This window comes from Cetorhinus maximus, chromosome 2, assembly GCF_964194155.1.
Source record: "Cetorhinus maximus chromosome 2, sCetMax3.hap1.1, whole genome shotgun sequence".
Taxonomy (NCBI): Eukaryota; Metazoa; Chordata; class Chondrichthyes; order Lamniformes; family Cetorhinidae; genus Cetorhinus; species Cetorhinus maximus.
Window position 1 is genome coordinate 57,838,207 of NC_135880.1, and position 23,336 is coordinate 57,861,542.

Consider the following 23,336-nt stretch of genomic DNA (forward strand, 5'->3'; position numbering starts at 1 on the left):
TTATTTAAAATCTCAGAGGGAAACTTTAAACAACTGTCAAAACCTATATTTTCAATTGTTATGTTTTGAGTTGCAACTCTAAATTCAGGAATTAGACCACCAAGTCTCCAGAGATTTTTATATCAAACTAAATGAAACATTTATTATTTTATAACAAATTAAACACATACACATGGCTACAAGTAACTACTATCATAACTTTTAACAAATTCCCAAATTAATCTCCACTAAGGCAACAGTAACCAATTGACTTAACCAGATACCAGGCAAAGCATTTTTCACCTTACGAATTCAAAATTAGGTTCCTGTCAATTTGGTTCCTTTACAGACAGTTGTAGGCTTACAGCTGCTTAGATATTACATGCCTCTGACCTGCGCACACAAAACTCCTTTCTGTTATACCCAGCCTTCCCCTTTGAATGTAAATTTTCATTGTATCACCAGGCCCTTTGAACCCCTTTTATAGTACCAATTTTATTTGTAATGTAAACGTTGCTTGGTGTCTCCTAGCTAGGTGCAAGATTTCAACCCCAGTCTTTGGATGGTTTATTCAACAAAACGCAAATATACCCTTTACCTTACTGTTTATATCTCAACTACTATACACCAAAGCACCCAGTCTAGCTGGCTTTAATCCAATTAACACATACACACTCACAGACACAAACTCGCTCTATTTTTAAAATAAATTTCCAATAACATTATATACATTAATATCTCTTCCTGACACCTTATAAAATGCCTTTTGGAAATCGAAGCACACCACATCTACAGATTCCCCTTTATCCAAAAGGGCAAGAAAATACTTCTGCTCCTCCTGACCCACAAAGGAAAGTAATTAATTCAATTTGAACAGCTCATCTGCTTCTGATTCTGCTGTAACTAGTGAGAGCTGCTGCAGATTTCCCCCTCATGCCAGAGTTAAATTTGAACTCAGGGCTGATCACATTATTGGATCTCAATCCGCATATCTAAAAATAAAATGTTTCTGGGTGGCAACTTGGTCACCTGCTAAGAAGCACTAATAACATTTGGAAATGGGACATTAATTTGTAAGTAGCCCAATGGATTTTAGCTACTTAGGTTTCACTATCCCACTACCACCCCCTCTCCATCCCAGTTTCTGCTGAGTGGATTAAGTGCCTGAGAGGCACTTAATACCAGCCAACCTACCCCAAAGGAGGTGATGTGGTGCCCTTACCAGTGGGCAAGATCCTTGTCTCCTGCATTAAATGCCACCCACTAGGTCAGATGGCCAAAAGCTTTGTTAAAGAGATAAGTTTTAAAGAATGTCTTCAGGAAGGAAAGGGAAGTAGAGGGGTGGAGTGTTGTAGTGAGGGCATTTCAGAGCTTAGAGGCTTATACTCCTGATAGCCTATCGAAGAATTAAACCAAAGCTAATCTTAATTCAGTTTAAATTTACCCAGTGTGAAACACTACAAGTATATACCTTCTAACTCAACTACACCACTTTATCAATGTGTGTCTCTTTGTATGTGCTCAAATAAAAACATAATCCATGCCCTGCACCTGCACATAGTTAAACACAATTCATGTACAATTAACATAGGGCCTAGGCAACTGAAGACACAGCTACCAATGGTGGAGCAGTTAAAATCGGGGATACTCAAGGGGCTAGAATTAGAGGAGCTCAGATATCTCAGAGGGTTGTGGGGCTGGAAGAGATTACAGCGATAGGGAGGGATAAAGCCATCTAGGAATTTGAAAACAAGGATAAGAATTTTAAAATCAAAATGCTGCTTGACTGGGAGTCAGTGTAGGTCAGTGAACAGGAATTGCTGCCAGTTAAGACACAGGCAGTAGAATTTTGGATGACCTCAAGTTTATGGAGGGCAGAATATGAGAGACTGGCAAGAGTGTATTGGAATAGTATAGAAGTAATGAAGGCATGAATGAGTGTTTGAGCAGCAGATAAGCTGTGACAGAGGCAATGTTGGGCGATGTTATAGCGAGGGAATAAGGCAGTCTTAGTGATGACACAAATAAGAAGTTGGAAGCTCATCTCAGGATCAAATGTGCCACTAAAGAGTCTGGCAAGGAGAGGGATGGAGACTATAGTTAGGGAATGGAGTTTGGAGCCGGGACTGAAAACAATGGTTTCAGTCTTATCAATATTTAATTCGAGAAAATTTCTGCTCATCCCATCCAGGATGTTGGATAAGCAGCCTGATAATTAAGCAACAGTAGAGGAGTTGAGAGAGGTGGTTGAGAAAGGGAGAGCTGGGTTAGTGTACATGTGAAAATAACGCTGAGCCTTCGGATAATGTTGCCGAGGGTCAGAATGTATTTTGGGATATGGGACAAACCTGAGGATAGATACTTGGAAAACACCAGAAGGTAATGGTGCAGGAGCAGGAAAGGAAGCCAATTCAAGTGATTCTCTAATAGCTTCTCTGGCTATGATTGGTTAGATAAGAATGGAACCAGGTGAGAGCAGTCCCAACCAGCTGGACGACATTGGAGAGGCATTGGAAGAGGATGGCTTGGTCCACCTTGTCAAAGGCTGCAGACAGGTCGAGAAGGAGAAGGAGAGAAAGTTTACCTTTGTCATAGTCACTTAGGATGTCATTTGTGACCCTAATAGCCGTTTCGGTACAGTGGTTGGGGGTGGGGGACCTGATTGGAGGGATTCAAACTTGGAGTTCTGGGAAAGTTGAGTTTGGAATTGGGAGATGACAAGACATTCAAGAACTTTGGAGAGGAAAGGGGGGTTGGGGATGGAGTGGTAGTTTGCAAAGATGATGCGGTTAAGTGTCAATTTTTTGAGAAGGGTGATGATGGCAGATTTAAAGGAAAGAGGGCCAACAACTAAACACAGAAAACCATTAACAATACAGGCTAACATGGGGCCAGGAGGAGACGTTTGGTGATCAGCAGTTTAGTAGGAATTGAATCGAGAGAACAAGAGGTGGGTCTCGTGGCCAAGATGAGGCCAGAGAGCATGAGAGGACATAGGAGAGAAAGTTGCGAGTTCAGGGCTAGGACAGGAAGCATGACCAGGTGGGCTAGTGGAAGGGAGGGCGTTGCAGAGGCAGCTGATCAAATGGTCTCAAACTTAGTGACAAAAAAGTCCATAAGCTCTTTGCACATTGTTGGAGGGAAGGGGATGGGGAGAGGGGTTTATACAAGAGATTTGCAGTAGATAAAAGAAGTCTGGAGGCAGTGGGGGTGAGCAGGGAGGGGAGCGGAGTGGTTATATTTTCATTCCAGGATGATCCTGAAATAGTGAGTAGTTTTAGCAAACAAGAGTAGGACCTGGTAGTATTTCAGGGGATCCAACCAGATCTGGCCTTGGGTGGGTGAACCAGCTGCCCACCATATCCTTTCAAGTCTGAATCCCTTGGATTAAAGGGAGTAGAAATGAGGACCATACCAGGGAGAATGGACAGGGTGAGAGAGAGTAGCGGTTTTACTGCGAGTTGAACATTAAAGATGGAGGTGAGGTGGTGATTGAGCAAATTAGTAGCTGCAAGAAATGTTGTGGTGAATGGTGGCTGGATGGTTGGGATTTTGAAAGCGCAGTTGTAAGTTATTTGGGGTTTTTTTTGTCCCAGGACCAGACAGAAGAAGGTGGGGTTGGGGTGTGGAAGGAGGATGCGGGGGACATGTAATACAAGGAAATGATCAGAGATGACCTTATCTGTGATTGATATGAAGGGATTAGCAGGGCAAAGGTTGGAAATATGATTTAAATACTGAAAATTCATTGAGAACTTAATTAATCTTAAAAAGAATGGAATAAGGGATAAATTGCTTTTAACTTTTTTTAAAAAAGATAAAATTTTAGGCCTAGATTTGCAAATTAGTGGGAGGAAAATCTAGGTTTTTATTTGAAAAATTTCTGGACTTGTCACTGAAGAACTCGGTTGCCTATTGAAGAACTAGACTGATGGCCCAACCCTATGGCCAGAATATTGCTGTTGGCGTGCGGGGGCGGGCCTGACATGCTGTCGCACAAAATGACGCGTGATGACGCTGGACTTGCGTCCCGATGTCATCGTGCATCATTTCGATATTGCATTCGGCGGGCATGCGCTCACGCCGAACTGTCAAAGACCTATTAAGGCCATTAGGAAAGTAATTCAGCTAATTAACAGCGCTGCCTTAAGGTTGGCGGGCAGGCGAAGAGCCCAAGCGGCCTTCACGTTTTTCAGGAAACCTCAACAACGGGCGGGATGAGGTTTCCTGAAGGTTTAATAAAATCAATAAGTAAATTTTGCTAAATTGACAAACATGTCCCAGCTCATGTGACACTGTCACATGTGAGGACATGTCTAAATAATCTTTCTCTTTCTTTATCAAAAAATTTCATTATGCACTTAATCTCCCTGAGGCAGCTTCGTGCCTCAGGGACATTGCTACGCTCTTTCGTGCACATGCATGAAAGAGAGCAGGCCCCGACTCTCCCTCCTCCCCCCGCTCGCACAGATAGCGCTGAGCGCTACGGAACACGTTTTACACTGGGCGGGCCTTAATTGGCCTGCCCACGTAAAATGACGGTACGCAGCCGATTGTGGGCGGTGATTGGCTCCACGCCCGCCCCAGCCCGATCTCGTCTGACCTGCCCGACATAGGTAAGTTTCTGGCCTATATGTTGACTATAAATTTTAACTCTGGCATATCACACTCTACAGCAGTACTTTCAAGGGGGTTTGTGAATTATAAATTAATCCAAAATGCAGGAATTGTTACCTAGGGCAGAACTTTTACCTGGTTGGGCAGGCCTGGGAGTGACTGTGCAACAGTCCGCTGCCCGGGATCGGGCCCCAACCACGATTTCACGTTGGCTGGCCAACTAACGGCCAGCCAGCGTGAAATGCGCGCTGATAACCTCAGTGCTGCCTGGGTGGGGGCGAGAGGAGTGCGAGCGTGCGGATGAGCGTGGGTGCACTCAGTGAAAGCTCCCTGAAGGCACAGAGCTGCCTCAGGGAGCTGAAGATTTTAACATTAAAATTAAAGATTGCAAAAATAAGGAAAACATGCTCCCTCATGTGTCTCTGTCACATGAGCAGAGACATGTTAAAAATGAGATTTAAAAATTTTTATCGTTTTTTAATCACTGTTTGAAACCTCATCCAGCCCGTTGATAAGGCTTTGCAAAAAATGCAAAGGGCGCTTGGTCGATTCGCCCACCCACCAACTTTAAGGCTGGACAGGCAGGAAAAATTTCACTTTGGTTAATTGATTAATGGGCTTAACAGCCCTCTTAATTGTCGGCGGGCATGCTGCCAACTCCTGCATGTGCCCGCCGACCGAAATATCGTGCGAGTGCGCGATGATGTCGGGATGCTCGCCCAACATCATCGCGCACTATTTCACACTCGTGCGTGTCGGGCGTGTGCCCGCATGCCGAGTTGAAAATCTTGCTCCTAGAGTCACAAAAGCATACTTTATCTCTTGCCACACAGAATACATATATAAGAAATTGGCATCTGTTTGTTGCAATTGTTAATATTTAATTCCGTATAATCTCAATAGTTTTACAGCTGTTAAAAGTTACTGTGGTTGCTGAATGTTATTATTCTCTTTAGGTTGGCTTTGATTCTTTGGTTGTTCAAGTCTCAGATGTTTCTGCTGGCACATGCAGGGCTGTAATATCACGGAATGGTGTGTATGGACTTCTTGTTGTAGAGTGGAGCAGTGGCTACCCTGATGGCATGGTTCCTGCTGGATTTACACCTGGTAATGTCAAACCTGCATTTGGTAAGTCCCATTGTTAACAGTTTATCAGACTTAATTGTGAGATGTGTGACAAATGAACTTAGCATGACTTTGCCCTACTCACAGGCCTGACTCAAGGGGCAGAATTTTCAAATCTTTGGCTCTGGTGAAACGGCGGGACCTATATTGGCTTGGGAACTGGAGTGGGCTGTGCAAGTTTCCTGACCAATCAGAGAGGTTAGGGTCAAGTACACAATATGTCAGTCAAGGCTCTCTTTTTGAAAGGATCCTGGCAAAGACCTTCTTACTGCAGGAAGTCCTGCTTGTGAGGCATTCAGAACGGTAGAGAATGGAAGGAGGACGAGGGAAGGCTTGCCCCGCCTGTTCACTGACTCTACCCTGGAAATCATGATGGAGGTTGTGAGGGACAGGAGAGAAGTCCTTAGTCCTGAGGATAGGAGGAAAAGGTTAGCTAGCATAACGAAGCAGGCATGTCTAGAAGTAGCACAGGCTATAAGCAGCAGTTGTGAGGTGTCCAGGACCTGGATACCATGCTGGAAAAGGTTTAATGACCTTATTAGGTCTGGCAAGGTGAGTGTCACGCCACACTCAGGTGGCATCGATCACTCTCTGGCCTCCCAAGTATTCTCCTGCACAGCGTTCCTCTGACAGACACACCTTGCAGTTCTGCACATTTCTTTCCAGCCACCTCCTCAGTTCTCTGTCTTAACAGACACCACTCACACTCATCTTATTGCTGTCTCGCACTCATCCCTCACAGGCACCCTCCTCAAACGTTATCATTCCATCATCAGTAAACATTCTACTTCTCGCATATTTCCTGCATTACAATAGTAACTACACTTCAAAAGTACTTCATTGACTGTAAAGTACTTTGAAATGCCCAGTGGTTGTGAAAAGCACTATATAAATGAAAGTCTTTTTTCTTTTTCATAACTTTCTGCCTTTTCTCATTGAAGGGGAGCCCACAAATCCAGGGAGAGGCAGAGAACCAGAGGGGGACTTGTAATCACGTAGCCATCCCGGCTTAATTGGAGGAGGAGACCCTGGAGATTGGCAGTGTGACATGTGCATTTGGCATCAGTGATGGAGAACTGGGTATGGCCCACAGACAACATTAGATGATGCACTGTCATTTGGCACGTAACAGTCACTCATGGTGAATTGATGTCGCTACTAACAGAACTGTCATAACATGCATTAAGCTGAATTTGTACCCTTTCCCAATGTCACTCATGTTTTTGATCTTTCACAGATCCTTCCCGGGTGAAGGAGGAGATGAGGAGCGATCAGGCTGAGGAGTCCACAGAGGAGAGCAAACACCCTGAGGTTGAACTGTCACATGATTCTTGCACACACTCCATCAGCGCAGATACACTCACCTCGGTGGGTCCTCCATTAGAGACTGCTAGGCTGTTACATGGGTGATGTGCACATTGCATGTAAGCAGGAACAGGAGACAGGGACAACAGTGGAGAAACCCTGTCAGAGTATGCAGAACACTCCAAGCTTTGCTCAGATGGACAGAATGCCAAGCCTCAGGAGTCATGCAGAAAAAGGGAACTCCTGGAGAAGCAATGGGAAATGTGCTGCTGTCAGGATTTCCAGAGGTAGTGTGCATTCTTGGAGAGAGATTGGAGTAGTCCATCTCTAGCACTAGTGCCATGATGTCTCAGGCATTTCCACTGATATCCAGCTCCATAGAAAGAGTGGCTCCCTGCATGGAACATCAGTCATGGCAGGCCAACAAATGAATGCTGGCCCAGACCACTTTACACAGGATGGAGCAAAGCCTGGCCTTGATGACTCAACATCTCACTGACATACAGCCAAGTGCTCTGAAGTTCATGGCAAGCAGTGAAGTGCAGGTGGACATGAGAGGGAAAATGGAGAAAGGGCACATAGCAGTGGGGAGTCTCCTCAAGGCGACCCTGCCTCTTATGCCCAGACTTAGCCTATCTCTGCATAGATGCAGAGGGGGGCTGGGGGAGATGTTTATGGCAAGGCTCTCATGAGCTCCAAAATCCAGAGGAAATCTGCCATAGGCATCTCATGTCCAAGCACAAGAGAATGAGCAGCCACCTCCAGGTCAGCTGAAGCCACAGGGCTTTACCAGTTAGGCTCAGTGGGAAATGGAGCAAAAACATCTTACATGCACAAGGGCATTCACTTGGGTGTTTATAACAATGTTAATAGCGTTATAATCATGTTTATTTCGATGAATGAGCTCCTCATTCTCATGGCCTGTATTTTTTTGCATCCCCCATTCACAGTAGCCTTCAGGAGAATAGTACTTTAATAGCCTTTATGAGGGGGAGAGGATGTGAATGTAATGATTGTCTTTCTGACCGATGGAATGAGATAGGACTTGGAGGTTTTGGTGAGAGGGAAGGGGTGCACAGGGTTTCTAATACAACTCTCAGATGATTGCACACATACATATTAGCTGAAGCGTGCTTGGCATGAGCCTATCATGGGCTTGTTTGGCAGCCAGGCTTACAGGCACCATGGGCACATCTGACTCCTCCTCCTCCAAAGAGCAGGGTAGGATACCAGATGCTCTCCACCTTTCTCTTGCAGTAGCTCCACTCCTCTCTGCAGAGTGAAGGGCACAGCTAGGATCACTAAAATCCTGGGGACCCGAGATGAGCATATTGAAATCTGTTTATTGTATATGAATTGCGATTAATTGTATACAAGTGGTGAACATTAACTAATGATTCACTTGAATCCCTATAAATAGACACAGACTAATACTGATACTGCAATAATCACGGGTGATGTTAGTCTACAAATAGATTAGATGAATCAGATCAGCAAAAGTACCCTGAAAGATGAGTTCATAGAGTGTTTTGGGGAGAATTTCTTAAAGCAGCACGTTCTAGAGCCAACCATAGAGCAGGTGATTCTAGACCAGTTATATGCAATGAGGCAAAATTAATGACCTCATAGTAAAGGAGCATCTAGGTAGCAGTGATCATAAAGTGATTAAATTTTGTGTTCAGTTTGAGGGAGAGAAGAGCTCGTCTAATACTAATGTTTTAAACTTAAAGGTAATTTTAGAAGTATGAAGACAGAGCTGGCTAAAGTCAGCTGGGAAATTAGATTAAAGGGTAGGTCAGTAGTGATGTAGTGGCAGACATTTAAGGAGTTATTTCACAACACTCAGCAAAGATACGTTCTAGTGAGAAAGAACGCCTCTAGGAGAAGGATGCACCATCCATGGTGAACTAAGGAAGTTAAAGATAGTATTAAATTGAAAGAAAAAACATACAATTCTGTGAACATATGAATTTGAAGCATGGGTGGGCCATTCAGCCCCTCCAGCCTGCTCTGTCATTTGATAAGATCATGGCTGATCTGATTGTGGCCTCAACTTTCCTGTTTACCCCTTATGCCCTTTGACTCCCTTGTCGGACAAGAATCTATCTAATTTAGCTAAAATATATTCAATGACCCTGCCTCTACTTTTCTCTGGGGAAGAGAATTCCACAGACTAACAACTGTCTGAGGGAAAAAGGTTCTCCTCACCTCTGTCTTAAATGGGAGACCCCTTATTTTTAAGCTGTGTCCCTTAGTTCTAGTCTGTCCCATAAGGAGAAACATCTTTTCAGCATCCACCCTGTCATGTCCTCTCAGGATCTTTTCTGTTTCAGTAGATCACCTCTCATTCCTTTAAACGTGAATAGACACAGGCTCAACCTGTTCAACCTTTCCTCATAAGACAACCCCTTCATCCCAGGAATCAGAGTGAACCTCCTCTGCACTCTTTCTAATGGAATTATATCCTTTCTTAAATAAAGAGACCAAAACTGTACACGGTACTGCGGATGTGGCCTCACCGACATCCTGTACAACTGTAGCAAAACTTCCCTACTTTTATATTTCATTCCCATTGCAATAAACACCAACATTCCATTTGCTTTCCTAATCTCTTGCCATACCTGAACACTAACTTTTTGTGATTCATATACCAGGACACCCAGATCCCTTTGTAGCACAGAGTTTTGCTATCCCCCTCCACTTGAATAATATGCTGCTTTTCTGTTCTTCCTGACAAAGTGGACAAGTTTACATTTTCCCACATTATATTCCATCTGCCAATTTTTTGCCCACTCAATTAACCTACCTATATCACCTTGCAGATTCCTTATGTCCTCTTCACAACTTACTCTCCTACTTATCTTTGTGTCATTAGCAAATTTAGCAAGCATACATTTGATCCCTTCATCCAAATCATTCATATAGATTGTAAATAGTTGAGACCCCTGCACTGATCCCTGTGGCAATCTACTGGTTACATCTTGCCAACCCGAAAATAACCCATTTTCCATACTCTCTGTTTCCTGTTAGCTAATCAATCCTTCATCCATGCTGATTTGTTATCCCCCCACACCATCAGCTCTTATTTCTTGCAGTAAACTTTGATGTGGCACCTTGTCACATGCTTTTTTGAATTCAAAGTACACCACAATTTTATGTTCCCCTTTATCTACATGGCATATTACTTCCTCAAAGAATTGTAATAAAATTAGTCAAACATAATTTCCCTTTCACAAAAACGATATTGACTCTGCCTGATTGCATTAAGATTGTCTAAATGCCCTGCTATAACCTCCTTAATAATAGATTCTAGCATTTTCTGAAAGACAGTTGTCAGGCTGACCGGTTTGTAGTTTCCTGCTTTCTGTCTCCCTTCTTTCTTGAATAAAGGAGTTACATTTGCTGTTTTCCAATCTGATGGGACCTTTCCAGAATCTAGGGAATCTTTGAAAAATACAACTAGTGCAACCTAAGTGCAAGGCACTTAGAAAATCAAGCAATCAGGCAGAGTCAAGATGGCTTGTGAAAGGGAAATATTGTTTCACTAATTTATTAAAGTTCTTTGAGGAAGTGACAAGTATTGTCAATATAGGAGAACCTGTATATTTGGTGTATTTGGATTTCCAAAAGGCATTTGATAAGGTGCCACACCAAAGTTTACCACATAAAATACAAGTTCATGTGCAGGGGGTAACATATTATCATGGATCGAGGATTGGTTAGCTAACAGGAAGCAGAAGGTAGGAGTAAATGACTTATTTTTGGGTTGACAAACTGTAACCAGCAGGGTGTCATCGAGATCACTGCTGGGGCCTCAACTATTTATAATCTATATAAATGACTTAGATGAAGGGACCGAATGTATGCCTTCTAAATTTGCTGATGACATAAAGATAGATAGGAAAGTAAGTTGTGAAGAGGATGTAAAGAATCTATAAAGGGATTTGAATAGGTTAAGTGATTGGGGAAAAATTTGGCAGCTGGAGTATAATGTGGGAAAATGTGAACTTGTCCACTTTTTCAGGAAGAATAGAAAAGCAGCATACTAATTAAATGGAGAGAGATTGCAGAACTCTGTGGTACAGAGGGATCTGGGTGGCCTGGTGCATGAATCAGGAAAAGTTAGCATGCAGGCACAGCAAATGATCAGGAAGGCAAATGGAGTGTTGTTTATTGCAGTGGGAATGGAATATAAAAGTAGGGAAGTTTTGCTACAATTGTACAGGCTGTTGGTGAGACCACATCAGTTATACTGTGTACAGTTTTGGTCTCCTTACTTAAGAAAGGATATAATTGCATTAGAAGCAATTCAGAGAAGGTTCACGCCAATGATTCCTGAGTTGAAAGGAATATCTTACGAGGAAAGGTTGGACAATTTGGGCCTGTATCCATTGAAGTGTAGAAGAATGATAGGCGATCTTATTGAAACATAAAAGATCCTGAGGGGACTTGACAGGGTGGATGCTGAGAGGATTTTCCCCTTGTGGTGGAGCCTAGAACTAGGGGACCCAGTTTAAAAATAAAGGGTTTCCTATTTGAGACGGAGATGAGATTTTTTTTTCTCTGAAGGGTCGTTTGTCTGTGGAATTCTCTTTCCCAGAGAGCAGTGGAGGCAGGGTCACTGAATATTTTTAAGATGAGTTAGATAGATTCTTGATTGACAAGGGAGTCAAGACTATAGGGGGCAGACAAGAAAGTGGAGTTGAGGCCACAATCAGATCAGCGATGGTTTTATCAAATGGCGGAGAAGGCTGGAGGGGCAATATGACTTACTCCTGCCCCTAATTTGTATGTTCATATGTATGTATGTTCGATACAGTGATGATTGGGTTAGGTGGTATATGCTTGCAATGTGTAGCTCTGTAAATAAGTATACAAGTGTGTAAAGATTGACTTCAGTTCTATCCTTCACCAACTGGCTTTTGGGAGTATAACAGTCAGACCCCTTCAGATCTGTCCAGGCACCTGAACCACATCTTCAGCAACCCAATAACTTGCTCAATTATTGTCCTGGTGGTGCAAAGGCACCTGAGATATCTCTTGTTTGGTCAGCAAAAGGGTTCCTTACAGGAGTCAGCAACCAGGCTTCTGTGGGTAGCCCTAGACTCCTAGGGGTCAGCTGCTGAGGCTATAACGTGGCAAGGAAACCTGTGGGAGATGGGGTTAATGCAGAATAAAAAGTTACACGCTTGCTGATTTCAGCCTTTATAGTGTATCAAACAAGCGAATTTCTGTCAACTCCCTGTTGTGTACATGCCCCATGGATCCTGGCAAGATATGGAGAGCTTGGGGAACTGGTGTGCTGGCTGTTAAAGCCAGAATACAGGGTTAAAGTCAAAATTAATTGCTGATTTGAATATTTTAATTAGTTTCCTGTCAGCTGCATGGGGGTTCCATGCTCGCCTCCAAACTCGCCCAGGGCAAAGCCAGAATTAGGCAGGATGATGTCGGGTCCACACCACTTTTCAGGGATTTCCCCCCCATGCCCATACCCAGATCTACCTCCCTTTGCCCATTTGAATTCCCCTCTGTCTTAGCCTCAAATGTAGCTACTGAATCAATTTCATGGGATAAATTAAATGGCTTGAACCCTTCAAGGAATACCCATATATCTGTGTCAACAGTGTGCACAACTTGCAATTATGCAAAATTATCAGGGATGCTGTCTGGACAAATGAGTTAAGGTCACTATGTTGCAGATATTAGTAACTTTCAAGTAAAGTTTGCTCTTGAGCCATATTAATGTCTTTAACATTTTAAAAATTATTTCATGGGAAATGGGAGTCGCTTGCAAGGCCAGTTCAGAGAGCAGTTGAGAGTAAAGCACATTGTTGTGGGTCTGGAAACACATGTAGGATGGCAGATTTCCTCCCCGAAAGGATTTAGTGAACCAGATTATTTTTTTACTATAATTGATGGTAGTTTCATGTCACCATTACTAAGACTAGCTTCCCATTCCAGATTTTTAATAATTAATTGAATTTGAATTCCACCAGCTGCCATGGTGGGGTTTGAACCCATTAGCCTGGGCCTTTGTTTTTTTATTCCAACAATATTACCACTAATCCACCATCTCCCCTAACATACCAGATTGTAATTTTCATTTACACACTTAAGGGGCAGAACTCCTGTTTTTAGGCAGCCACGCTGGTCCCAATTTAGATTTTGATACTCTGCTGGCATTCTTGGGTCGCAGTACTTTGATTCCTGAAATTGTGCCTCCTAGCGCCCACTTGTGCAACAAGGTCCAACACTTACCTCACTATCTTGTAAAAACATTTCTAAATTTCTGTAAACTTATTTGGACTTTCCTTCTTTTCGTGAACTGAAAACTGGTTCAACAAAGGAACAGTTAAAGGATTATAATTGGTAAAGACTATTTAAGCACCTGTGGTAACATACAAAGACTAATAGGGTAAATTCAGCAATTCTGGATTATAGAGCCTCAAGTGGTAATTTTCTAACTCGTGCTCTCAATGGTGTGAGCATAACATTTCTGTATTTACCTAATCTGAGAAATGTTTCTCTCATAAATATAGTCATTGAAAAAACTTCTATGTCTAACCTTTTAGCATTATTGGTTTATATAGATAGAGTGTTAAATGTTGATCTACATCTTGCACCATTATTAGTTGTCTGTCCTTTACCACTTTAAATAAAGGTTCCCAAAATTGTTTTATGTGAGTTACTGCAACCTTATTATTTACTTTACATAAGGTTCAGTTGTCCTTTCCCATGGTGAGAAGAGCAAGCCAGTGTTTCTCACTGTACCTACTACTAACTTTACGGGAGTGGAATCCTTCGCTGTACATCTTTCTGCGGTACACAGTAATTTTTCTGGTAAAGCTGAACTAAGGTAAAGTCAACCAGTTGTATAAAATATTGCACATGATCATTATACTTGTCTATAGGTTTCACAGCTAATTTTAAGTTTTTACAGTTATTATTTGAAGCTTTTTATTTATACAAGATAGTTGCTGAAATTGAGTCCTTCATCAGTATAATGACCAATGCAATTAAAGATACTATCAAATTTATTTATTTCATTATATTAAGATCACTGTGGGTAAAAAAAAAACAAATTTACTGAACAATCCCCAAAAATGAAGGAATTACTGATTATGATTTCACTTTGTAACTTTAACATTAGCATGAATCAGAATCAACATACATTAAAAATAATTTAATAGGTAAATTGAGGTTGGTACAAACTATAAATTACACATGGGATAGTGGATACAACAAAAATAGGTCTCAGTGATCTCTAGGCAGTCCACTCCACCTGTATGGCACCAATTTCAGCCACAAAGTTTTTCCAAGCTAGGATCTTCCTCGACCAGTAATCAGTCCTTTTCCATCAAGGACTTAGCTGAATCTCCACAGGAAGCATCTTCTGCTTAAACAGAGTTCTGCCCGTGCAATCTTTTACACAATGGTGCATTTCTTTCTGGAACCTTCTCAACTTTCAGCCGCTGTCAATTTGGTGGCATGGATCTACCAGAATCGCCTTTACATTTGCAATCGGATATGATCAAAAACAGTGGCAGCAGTCCTAAACATGCTTTCCGACCAGCACACTGACTCAGCTTGCTGATTGTCTCCTCTCTCTAACTCTTTTTCATGTTTGTCTGTTTGTCATGTGAACTCTATATTTTACTTTTCTTCCTGTTGGTACTGCTTCCAGGTTAAGGATGGCCAGACCACAGTTCCCATTCTCCAAAAATTATAATTGGTCTCTTTACAATTGATACAAACTCTTTAAAGTCCTTTTCAAACATTTTTTAAAAAATCAATTCCAGGTTCTGGGTCAAAGGCTGCCATTCTTCTCCTGTCCCTCTGAAAAAAATAAAGCTTCACAGTAGTGAAGTTTTCTTTACAACAGTGTATGAAACACAGCAAGTTTTTAACATAAACGTTTTAACAAATGGGGGTATTACATGTTACATAGGTAACAAAAATGATATATCGTATTTACAAAACAAGCTTCATTGTAAACATACATTTTTATTTTACAATCTTTTAAACTCAATTATTGACCCAGCACCGTATTGGGGGGTTACCTCAAAGATGCGCTGGGGAATCCCCTTTGGAAGTTCCCAGGTAAGGCTTGAACAGCAATTGCCCTCCACTAGGAACCATCCAAAAATGCGATTTAAATCACAAACTTCAGATGGTTCTAGTATGTTACATCAATAGTGACGCAGAAAAAGTTAGAAGGATTGAAACCACTTCTACCTTCTGGGTTACTATTGTACAGACGGAGGAAACTTCTACACACCCCCTTACCCCCCCCCCCCCCCCCCCAACCAATGGGACACCCCAACACCCCCTAACCTCCCATGGGTCTCCCCCCAACCCCAGCTACCTCTACCCCTCCATGGGATTCCCCGTCCCCAGGGGACTGCAAACCCCTACAGGAACTCCCCAACCCATGAAGACCCTTCCACCGCCTGCCCCAACCCCCCTCCCCCGACTCTTGGCCAGGCCCGACTCACTCCCACAACCCCACCACCCAAGGCCCAGCCAACCTCCGACCCTCAACACTTAACACCCCCCCACAATCTCCCACTCCCACCCCAGATCTCCGAACCCCCCTCCCAGGCCCAGCCTGTCCTGGCCCAACATGCCACTCCCCGACCCCACCCAACCCAAGGTCCCACTCACCCCGATCTCAAACCCCTGACCTCCAACCCCCTCAACCTCTGACCACCACCCCCGATCACCCACACCTCTGATCCTCCCCTCCCCGCCTCTGAACTCCCCACCCAACCCCCCACCTCCGACCTCTGACCCCCCCACCTCTGATCCCCCCACTCAGACCCCCCTGACCTCTCCCTCCAAACCCCCGACCGCACCCCATCCTCCAAACCCTCCGACCTCTCCCCCAACCTCCGACACCACCCCCAGCTCCAACATCGCCCACCTCTGCCTTCGTCCACCCCTGACCCCCCACCCCCACTTCCACTTACTTTAACCACTTACCTTCTTCCTGGCCTGTCAAGATCCTTTAACTTCAACTTGGACCTTTAACTTACCTGGCTTACGGCAGCTAGTGCCAAAAAAGGGACGTGGCCTCCTTCCCTTCGGCTCAGTTGCCCTTCAATGCTAAGCCCTGGGGGTGCACTGCACTGCCTGGAATTCTCCCTGTCTGAGTCAGAAGGTCGGGAGAGATAGAACCAAAAATAAAATTAAGGTAAGAAATTGGGCATGGAGTAGCAATCCGACGCTAATTGCTACTCCGAACAAGTTCAGGGCCAATATGTTCACCTGACTTTAAGACATTGTTACCTTCCCTTGTTCTTTAAACTCTCGACAAGACATCAGCAATTACATTGTTTGAACTGGCAACATCTGCAAGTTTTAGTGTAAATGGCTGCAGCATCAAAGTAGTCTTTGGTTCTTGGTTTTGAACTTTTCTAAAAACGCCAGGGGTTTGTGATCTGTATAGATTAGTACCTCACCTCTACTATTTATCATATTTCACCATTTAACATATTCTTGGGCCTGAATTTCTACCTGAATGCCTCGTCATTTTGAAGTTTTAATTTACATTCAAGAACATGTATCTTTCCTTGCAACTCTATAATGTCAGTACCGGCACTCTCCACTCTCCTTTAAAGCATTCATTTCCTTTATTGCATCATTAGCTTTGAGTACTGTTACTATTTGCTTTGCCACATATTGCTTGCTTGTGCTTTTCCTGCATGTTTAATTCAGCTAGCTTTAACTTGTCATCTCTGTCTCTTTTCCTTTTCATCCTGATACTCCAAAGTCCTTTTAAAATGAGCATGCTGAGTTTCTGACTCTTTAAACACATCTTTAGTTGAAACATTAATTTTGATGGCATTCTTACAAAAAGTAGTTGGATCTTTCATGTCACCTAGCTTTTCTTGTACAATTTCAGGTTCAATAAGGCTTTTCCCGAAACCACTGAAAACAACAATACCTGCACCCCTGCCAAGTTATTCCCTAACAAGAAATCTACACCTTCCATGGGCAAACTGGGAACACCACCAAGAATAATACGACCTATGACAATGCCACATTTTAAATCAACCCTATAGAAGGGCACCAGTAAATAGCTGCTGTCGATGTCCTAAACTCAGACCTTGGCATTCATCCTGGGGTGTTGGGGGGTAGTCATATCATTGGCCAACATAAGTGACTGTGTCGTCCACATATCCCTATGGATAACAATTGATTTGCCTGTCTCACCTGATGAACATGGGCTCACTTTACACTTGAGCAAAAAATCTCTATAGCTTTCCGTCTCTCGATTCATCCTCTCAGTGAATGCAGGGGAGACTCCACTGAACTTTATCAATCAGGACATTATCACCCTGGGCAAGGCCCCCCGACCTGACAAACACTGCATTTTTAACTTCCAGAATCGAGCCTTCACGTGCTCTTTCTTATGACAAAAATAGCATGTCAGTCCTTTTGAACCGAAGCTGCCCTCCGGACCTTTACTTCTACTATCCCAAGGTCTTTTACCTTTTCAACCTTTCTCAGCAGGGCCAGATCTACGACCATACAAACATATGAATTAGCAGGAGTAGACCACTCGGCCCCTTGAATCTGCTCTGTCATTCAATAAGATCATGGCTGATCTGATTTTAACCTCAACTCTACAACCTCTGATAACCTTTCACCCCTTTGTTAATCTAGAATCTATAACTCTGTCTTAAAAATGTTCAAAGACTCTGCTTCCGCTGCCTTTTGAGGAAGAGAGTTCCAAAGAATCACAACTGTCTGAGTGAAGAAAATTCTCTTCATCTCTGTCCTAAATGGGTGACCCCTTATTTTTCAACAGTGGCCCCCACCAGTACTAGATACGCCCACAAGAGGGAAACATCTCTCCACATCCACCCTGACAAGACCCCTCAGGATCTTATATGTTTCAATCACGTTGCCTCTTACCCTTCTAAACTGTAGTGGATACAAGCCTAGCCAGTCCAGTCTTTCTTCGTAAGACAGCCCGCCCAATCCAGATATTAGTTTAGTAAACCTTCTCTGAACCACTTTCAATGCATTTATATCCTTCCTTAAATAAGGAAACCAATACTGTACACAGTACTCCAGATGTGGTCTCACCAATTCCCTATATAACTGAAGCATAACCTCCCTACTTTTGTATTTAATTCCCCTCGTAATAAATTATAACACTCTATTAGCTTTCTTAATAACTTGCATGCTAGCCTTTTGCGATTCATGCTGCAGGACACTTAGATCCCCCTGCATCTCAAAGCTCTGCAATCTCTCACTATTTAGATAATATGCAGCATTTTTATTTTTCCTGCTAAAATGGACATTTTCACACTTTACTGCATTAGACTCCTCACTGCCCGCTCACTTAGCCTATCTATATCCCTTTGTAGCCACCTTGAGTCTTCTTCACATCTTACTATCCTACTTATCTTTGTGTCATCGGCAAATTTAACAGCCATACCTTCAATCTCTTCATCCAAGTCATTTATATAAATTGTAACAAGTTGAGGCCCCAGCACTGGTCCCTGTGGCATCATTCGTTACATTTTACCAACCAGAAAAAGAGCCATTTATGCCTATCCTTGGTTCCCTGTTAGCTAGCCAATCTTCTATCCATGTCAATATGTTACCCCTCACCATGAGCCTTTATTTTTTGCTCACCTTTAATGTGGCACCTTATCAAATGCCTTCTTGAAATCTAAGTACAGTACATCCACCAGTTCCCCTTTATCCACAGCACATGTTATTTCTTCAAAGGACTCCAATAAATTGGTTAAACATGATTTACCTTTCACAAAACCATGTTAAGTCTGCCTGATTACCCTGAATTTTTCCAAGTGCCCTGCTATAACATCTTTAATAGTAGCTTCTAACATTTTCCCTATGTCAGATATTAAGCTAACTGACCTGTAGTTTCCTGCTTTCTGTCTCCCTTTTTAAATAAAGAAATTGTATTCACTGTTTTCCAATTGAATGGAACCTTTCCAGATTCTAGAGAATTTTGGAAAATTAAAACCAATGCATCAACCGTCTCACTAGCCACTTCTTTTAAGACCCTAGGATAAAGCCCATCTGGACCAAGGGAGGTGTCAGGCAAAAGTTCCAACAATTTTCTCAGTACCACTTCCCTGGTGATTGTAGTTTTCCCGAATGCCTCCCTCCTTTCCATTTCTGGGATGTTACTTGCATCCTCTATAATGAAGACCGATGCAGAATACCTGTTCAATTCAGCTGCCATCTCCTTATTTTCCATTATTAATTGCCCAGACTCACTATCTATAGGACCAACGCCCACTTTGTTAACTTGTTTCTTTTTTAAATACCTATAGAAACTCTTACTATCTGTCTTTATATTTCTAGCTAGCTTTTTCTTGTAGTGTAATTTTTCCTTCCTTATCAATCTTTTGGCCATTCTTTGGTGTTTTTTATATTCTGTCCAACCTTCTGACCTGCCACCCATCTTATGCACAATTATATGCTTTTTCTTTAAGTTTGATAGTATCTTTAATTTTTTTAGTTAACCACGGATGGTGGACCCTCCCCTTGGAATGTGGGTTTCGCTGGCAAGTGAACCAGATAGGCTTTTATCATCTGTCACTTGCTCGTCCTGCTTTCTACCCTTAATGTCGCCATTAGCACGTTCCTTAGCTAATATCACCACCATCAACACCCCTTTGTCCTTTTGTCTATGACATCTTTGGTAATCTCTTCTTTGCCTCCACCTATCACTGACCCTCTATCCAGCTTTACCTGTCCCACCCCCCCCCAACCAGCTTATATTTCACCTCATTTCTATATTTCCTTAGTTCTGATGAAGAGTCATACGGATTCGAAACGTTAACTGTATTCCTCTCTGCAGATGCTGTCAGATCTGCTGAGTTTTTCCAGCTATTTTTGTTTTTGTTTCAGGTTTTTATCAATGGTAGTTTCATGGTCACCATCACTTGAGGCTAGATTTCCATTGCAGAAATATTATTTAATTAAAATCAAATTCCACCAACTGCCATGATGGGATTTGAATGAATCCAGAACACTAGCCTGGGTTTCTGGATTACTAGTCCAGTGACATTACCACTAGGCCACCATCTTTCTAAATCTTCTATGTTTCAATGAAGAGTGGTCAATAACTCAAACAAATTCAGGCTGGTGGAGGACAGAAACAGTTAGAACCTATGGGACTGTAGGTTGCTTTTGGTATCAATGAATTAAAATGGGCTGAATGATCGTTGTCGTCCGTTATTATCTTGTGATATTCTTATGTATGTACACATTAAGGGTGGAAAATACTTAGCGCTGTTTAATTTTTACAGGTCAGGATTCACTGTAGCTGAAATTGAGCCAATTGGAATCTTCCAGCTTGCCCCCAATTCAAGACAAGTCAGCATAGAAGAAGATGCAGACACAACTACTTTACATATCCAGAGATTGTTTGGTTTCCGTGGCAATAAAACAAAACTGACCTATTATACAACAGCAGGAAGTGCCAAACCTAATGAAGATTATGAGCACATCCAAAATGGAGAACTCATTTTTACTTCACATCAAATTGAAGCTATTATTGAATTGTTTATCATCAATGATAACATTCCAGAAATAGATGAAATATTCTACCTAAATTTATCCAGCATTGAAGTTCTGGGTTTTAGGCCAAATAATACAGAAGAAAAGCCTTGCTTGAATCTAGAGTTTAGTGTGTCATCTATAACCATTATTGCCAATGATGCTACTAATGGTGTTCTAAGTATTGGACCCACTGTGATACACACAGTAGAGGATACTGAGAATACTACAGCAAGTGTAGTGTTCCTTAACATTCGAAGGACACTGGCATTTACTGGGATCATCAGTGCAAGTGTTGTAATGTTTGGAGAAAGAAAGGTTGCAGATGGTTCCCAAGAAAGCCCATTCCAAATCATCCAGCAAAACTCCACCTTTTCCTGGGCCAAAGAAGGAGCAGATTTTGAAGATGCAGCCTTGAATGTAACTTTCCAGGACGAGCAAAGGGAGATCAGTGTATCCATCAGAATTTTAGATGATGATGAACCAGAGGGGCAAGAGTTTTTTTATGTCTACCTAACAAACCCTCGTGGAGGTGCACAGATTGTGGAAGGAAAAGATGAATATGGATACATGGCTTTTATGAAGATCATTATCTTAGGTACCAGAAATATTATTTATTATGGTTTATACTCAGTAAATGGTATCGGCAATTATTGACTGGCATTGCTTGCACCATTATAATTTTCAACAATATCGTCAATTTACTGTTGTGAGTTTGACAGCTGTCAGGTGCAATAATACATGTAAACCAATGGCCTCAATCCAGCTGGATTTGAATAGGTGAATGGGAAGATGTGTTGGAAACTCACCCGCTTCTGCAGAAATTGTGCCCGAGTTATTTTCACCCTTGGGCCTCCAGTATGCTTCCTGCTCATTTTGGCCAGAAGGTGGCTGCTGGGCTCCAGAAAATTGGGTGGTTTCTGACCACACATTGATATTTGGGTAAATGTGGAGAATGGGGTTCTAGAAGATCTCCTGGCTACAGTGGGTTATGGGGAGTTGGTAGATAGGGGTCTGGAGCAGGGGAGGCCTAGATTATCCTGTGGGTCCCACTTTGCATACTTAAAAGAGGACCCCAACTTTGGGCGAATGTGTGATCTGCCTGTCCAGAAGCCCACATAAAAACTGCTGTTGACGGGATCCTGGTTTCAGCCAGGCAGGTAGAATTAAAACTTCGCCAATATTTTGTACATGTTCTGAGCCTTCCAGAGGTACCTTTGACAAGTTTGATCAGGAATGCCTTTCTGCAGGTTTGTGCCTTCATGGTGACATCAGGTTGCACCAGCAGAAAATTTACCTTAAGAGATTGATAGTTTGAATGGGACAATGGTACAAATTGTGTTTCTAACAGGAATGTCAGTAAATTACTCTGCATCTTGCAGATGAGATATTATGGATTTGAACATTGATGTTTTTCATTGCACTTTGCACATTCAGAATGAAGGGTATGCATGTGATACAAAGGAGTCCTACAGCTGTGTGAGAACTTTGCATGAGCAAAGAATACACATTGAACAAACAAAGCTTTGCGGAATCCTTTGTAAGCCCTCATCTTCTCCAGACGTTACAAGGTGCTACAGATCATGTACACAGTGCGAACTCCCCTGTAGCATTTGCTATCCGAAATGGTGTACTGGCATCGTTTCTGGAGGGTATCCTGAAGTGCCACATTGAGTACATTTTCTCTCACTCATCTCATCTAGCTGCCTATCCATCAATTGTCCATCATGTGGTAGGGCAGGGTCTCAGATGCTATGCTATATTAGAATTTGGCAAGTTCCTCCTTTCATTTTAGTTTTTATCTACCACCTCTTCTCCCAATAACAATTGGTGAAGGTTGACACCCATCTAAAGCTGAGTTTGAAACCTTTATTTCTCATTTTCACTTTGTCCTGTGTATTGCCACCACTGGGAATGGGGTTGAGTTTATTTTGAATTCAGATTTAGGTTCAGCTTTACAAGGCTAGTTTGACATTGTCTAAATTTAGAGTGAAGCAACTTTTATTTCCCTACTGTGGGCTGGATTTAAACCCTGCAAGCAAACGGAAATCACTGCACCATGCAATTCCCATATCCTGCCTTTATTTTTAAATAAATTTTAATTATTTCAGTTTGATATGATTGTTTTATTTAGCCTTTATATATTTGCAATACAGGAAGTGATGTACAGAATGGCATTGTCGGTTTTATGTGGGTCCCCCAGAGTAACCTAGTGTTGGATGAAGACTCTGAACAGAGGAAGGTTCAGCTAACAATTGAGAGGCAAAGGAACAGGTAAAATTTTTATTAATAGAAATAGCCTTCATCTTGACATGTTAAGAGAGAGTTGTTCCCTCCTGGAGTCAACAAAGAAATTATAAATATTCCTGGAATTTTTAACTCCCAGTTGGGGAGTTAAGGGATCGACTTTGGCCTTGATGAGTTTAAGTTAGACAGGGTGAGTATAAAATGGAAGGGTAGGTGTAGTGGTAGTGTCGCTCAATTTGTAATCCAGAGACCCAGGGAAACTCTCTGGGAACCTGGGTTCAAATCCTGCCACGGCAGAAGGTGAAATTTGAATTAATTTAAAATTCTGAAATTGAAAGTCTAATGATGACCATAAAACCATTGTCGATTGTCATAAAAACCCATCTGGTTCAGTAATGTCCACATGTGACTCCAGACCCACAGCAATGTGGTTAACTCTTAAACACCCTCTGAAATGGCCTAGCAAGCCACTCAGTTGTATCAAAACACTAAAATGGTCTCAAAGGGATGAGACT

The 23,336-nt window shown here is 42.3% G+C and overlaps 1 protein-coding gene across 1 annotated transcript in view; it reads left to right on the forward strand.

Moving 5' to 3' along the window:
• Positions 1 to 23,336, forward strand: part of adgrv1 (adhesion G protein-coupled receptor V1) — a 735,500-nt gene that overhangs the window by 381,820 nt on the left and 330,344 nt on the right. The window contains exons 69-72 of the mRNA XM_078557559.1: positions 5,553 to 5,724; positions 13,744 to 13,882; positions 20,325 to 21,172; positions 22,731 to 22,848. Of these exons, the coding sequence (XP_078413685.1) occupies positions 5,553 to 5,724; positions 13,744 to 13,882; positions 20,325 to 21,172; positions 22,731 to 22,848 (1,277 nt within the window). The remainder of the gene's footprint in view (positions 1 to 5,552; positions 5,725 to 13,743; positions 13,883 to 20,324; positions 21,173 to 22,730; positions 22,849 to 23,336) is intronic.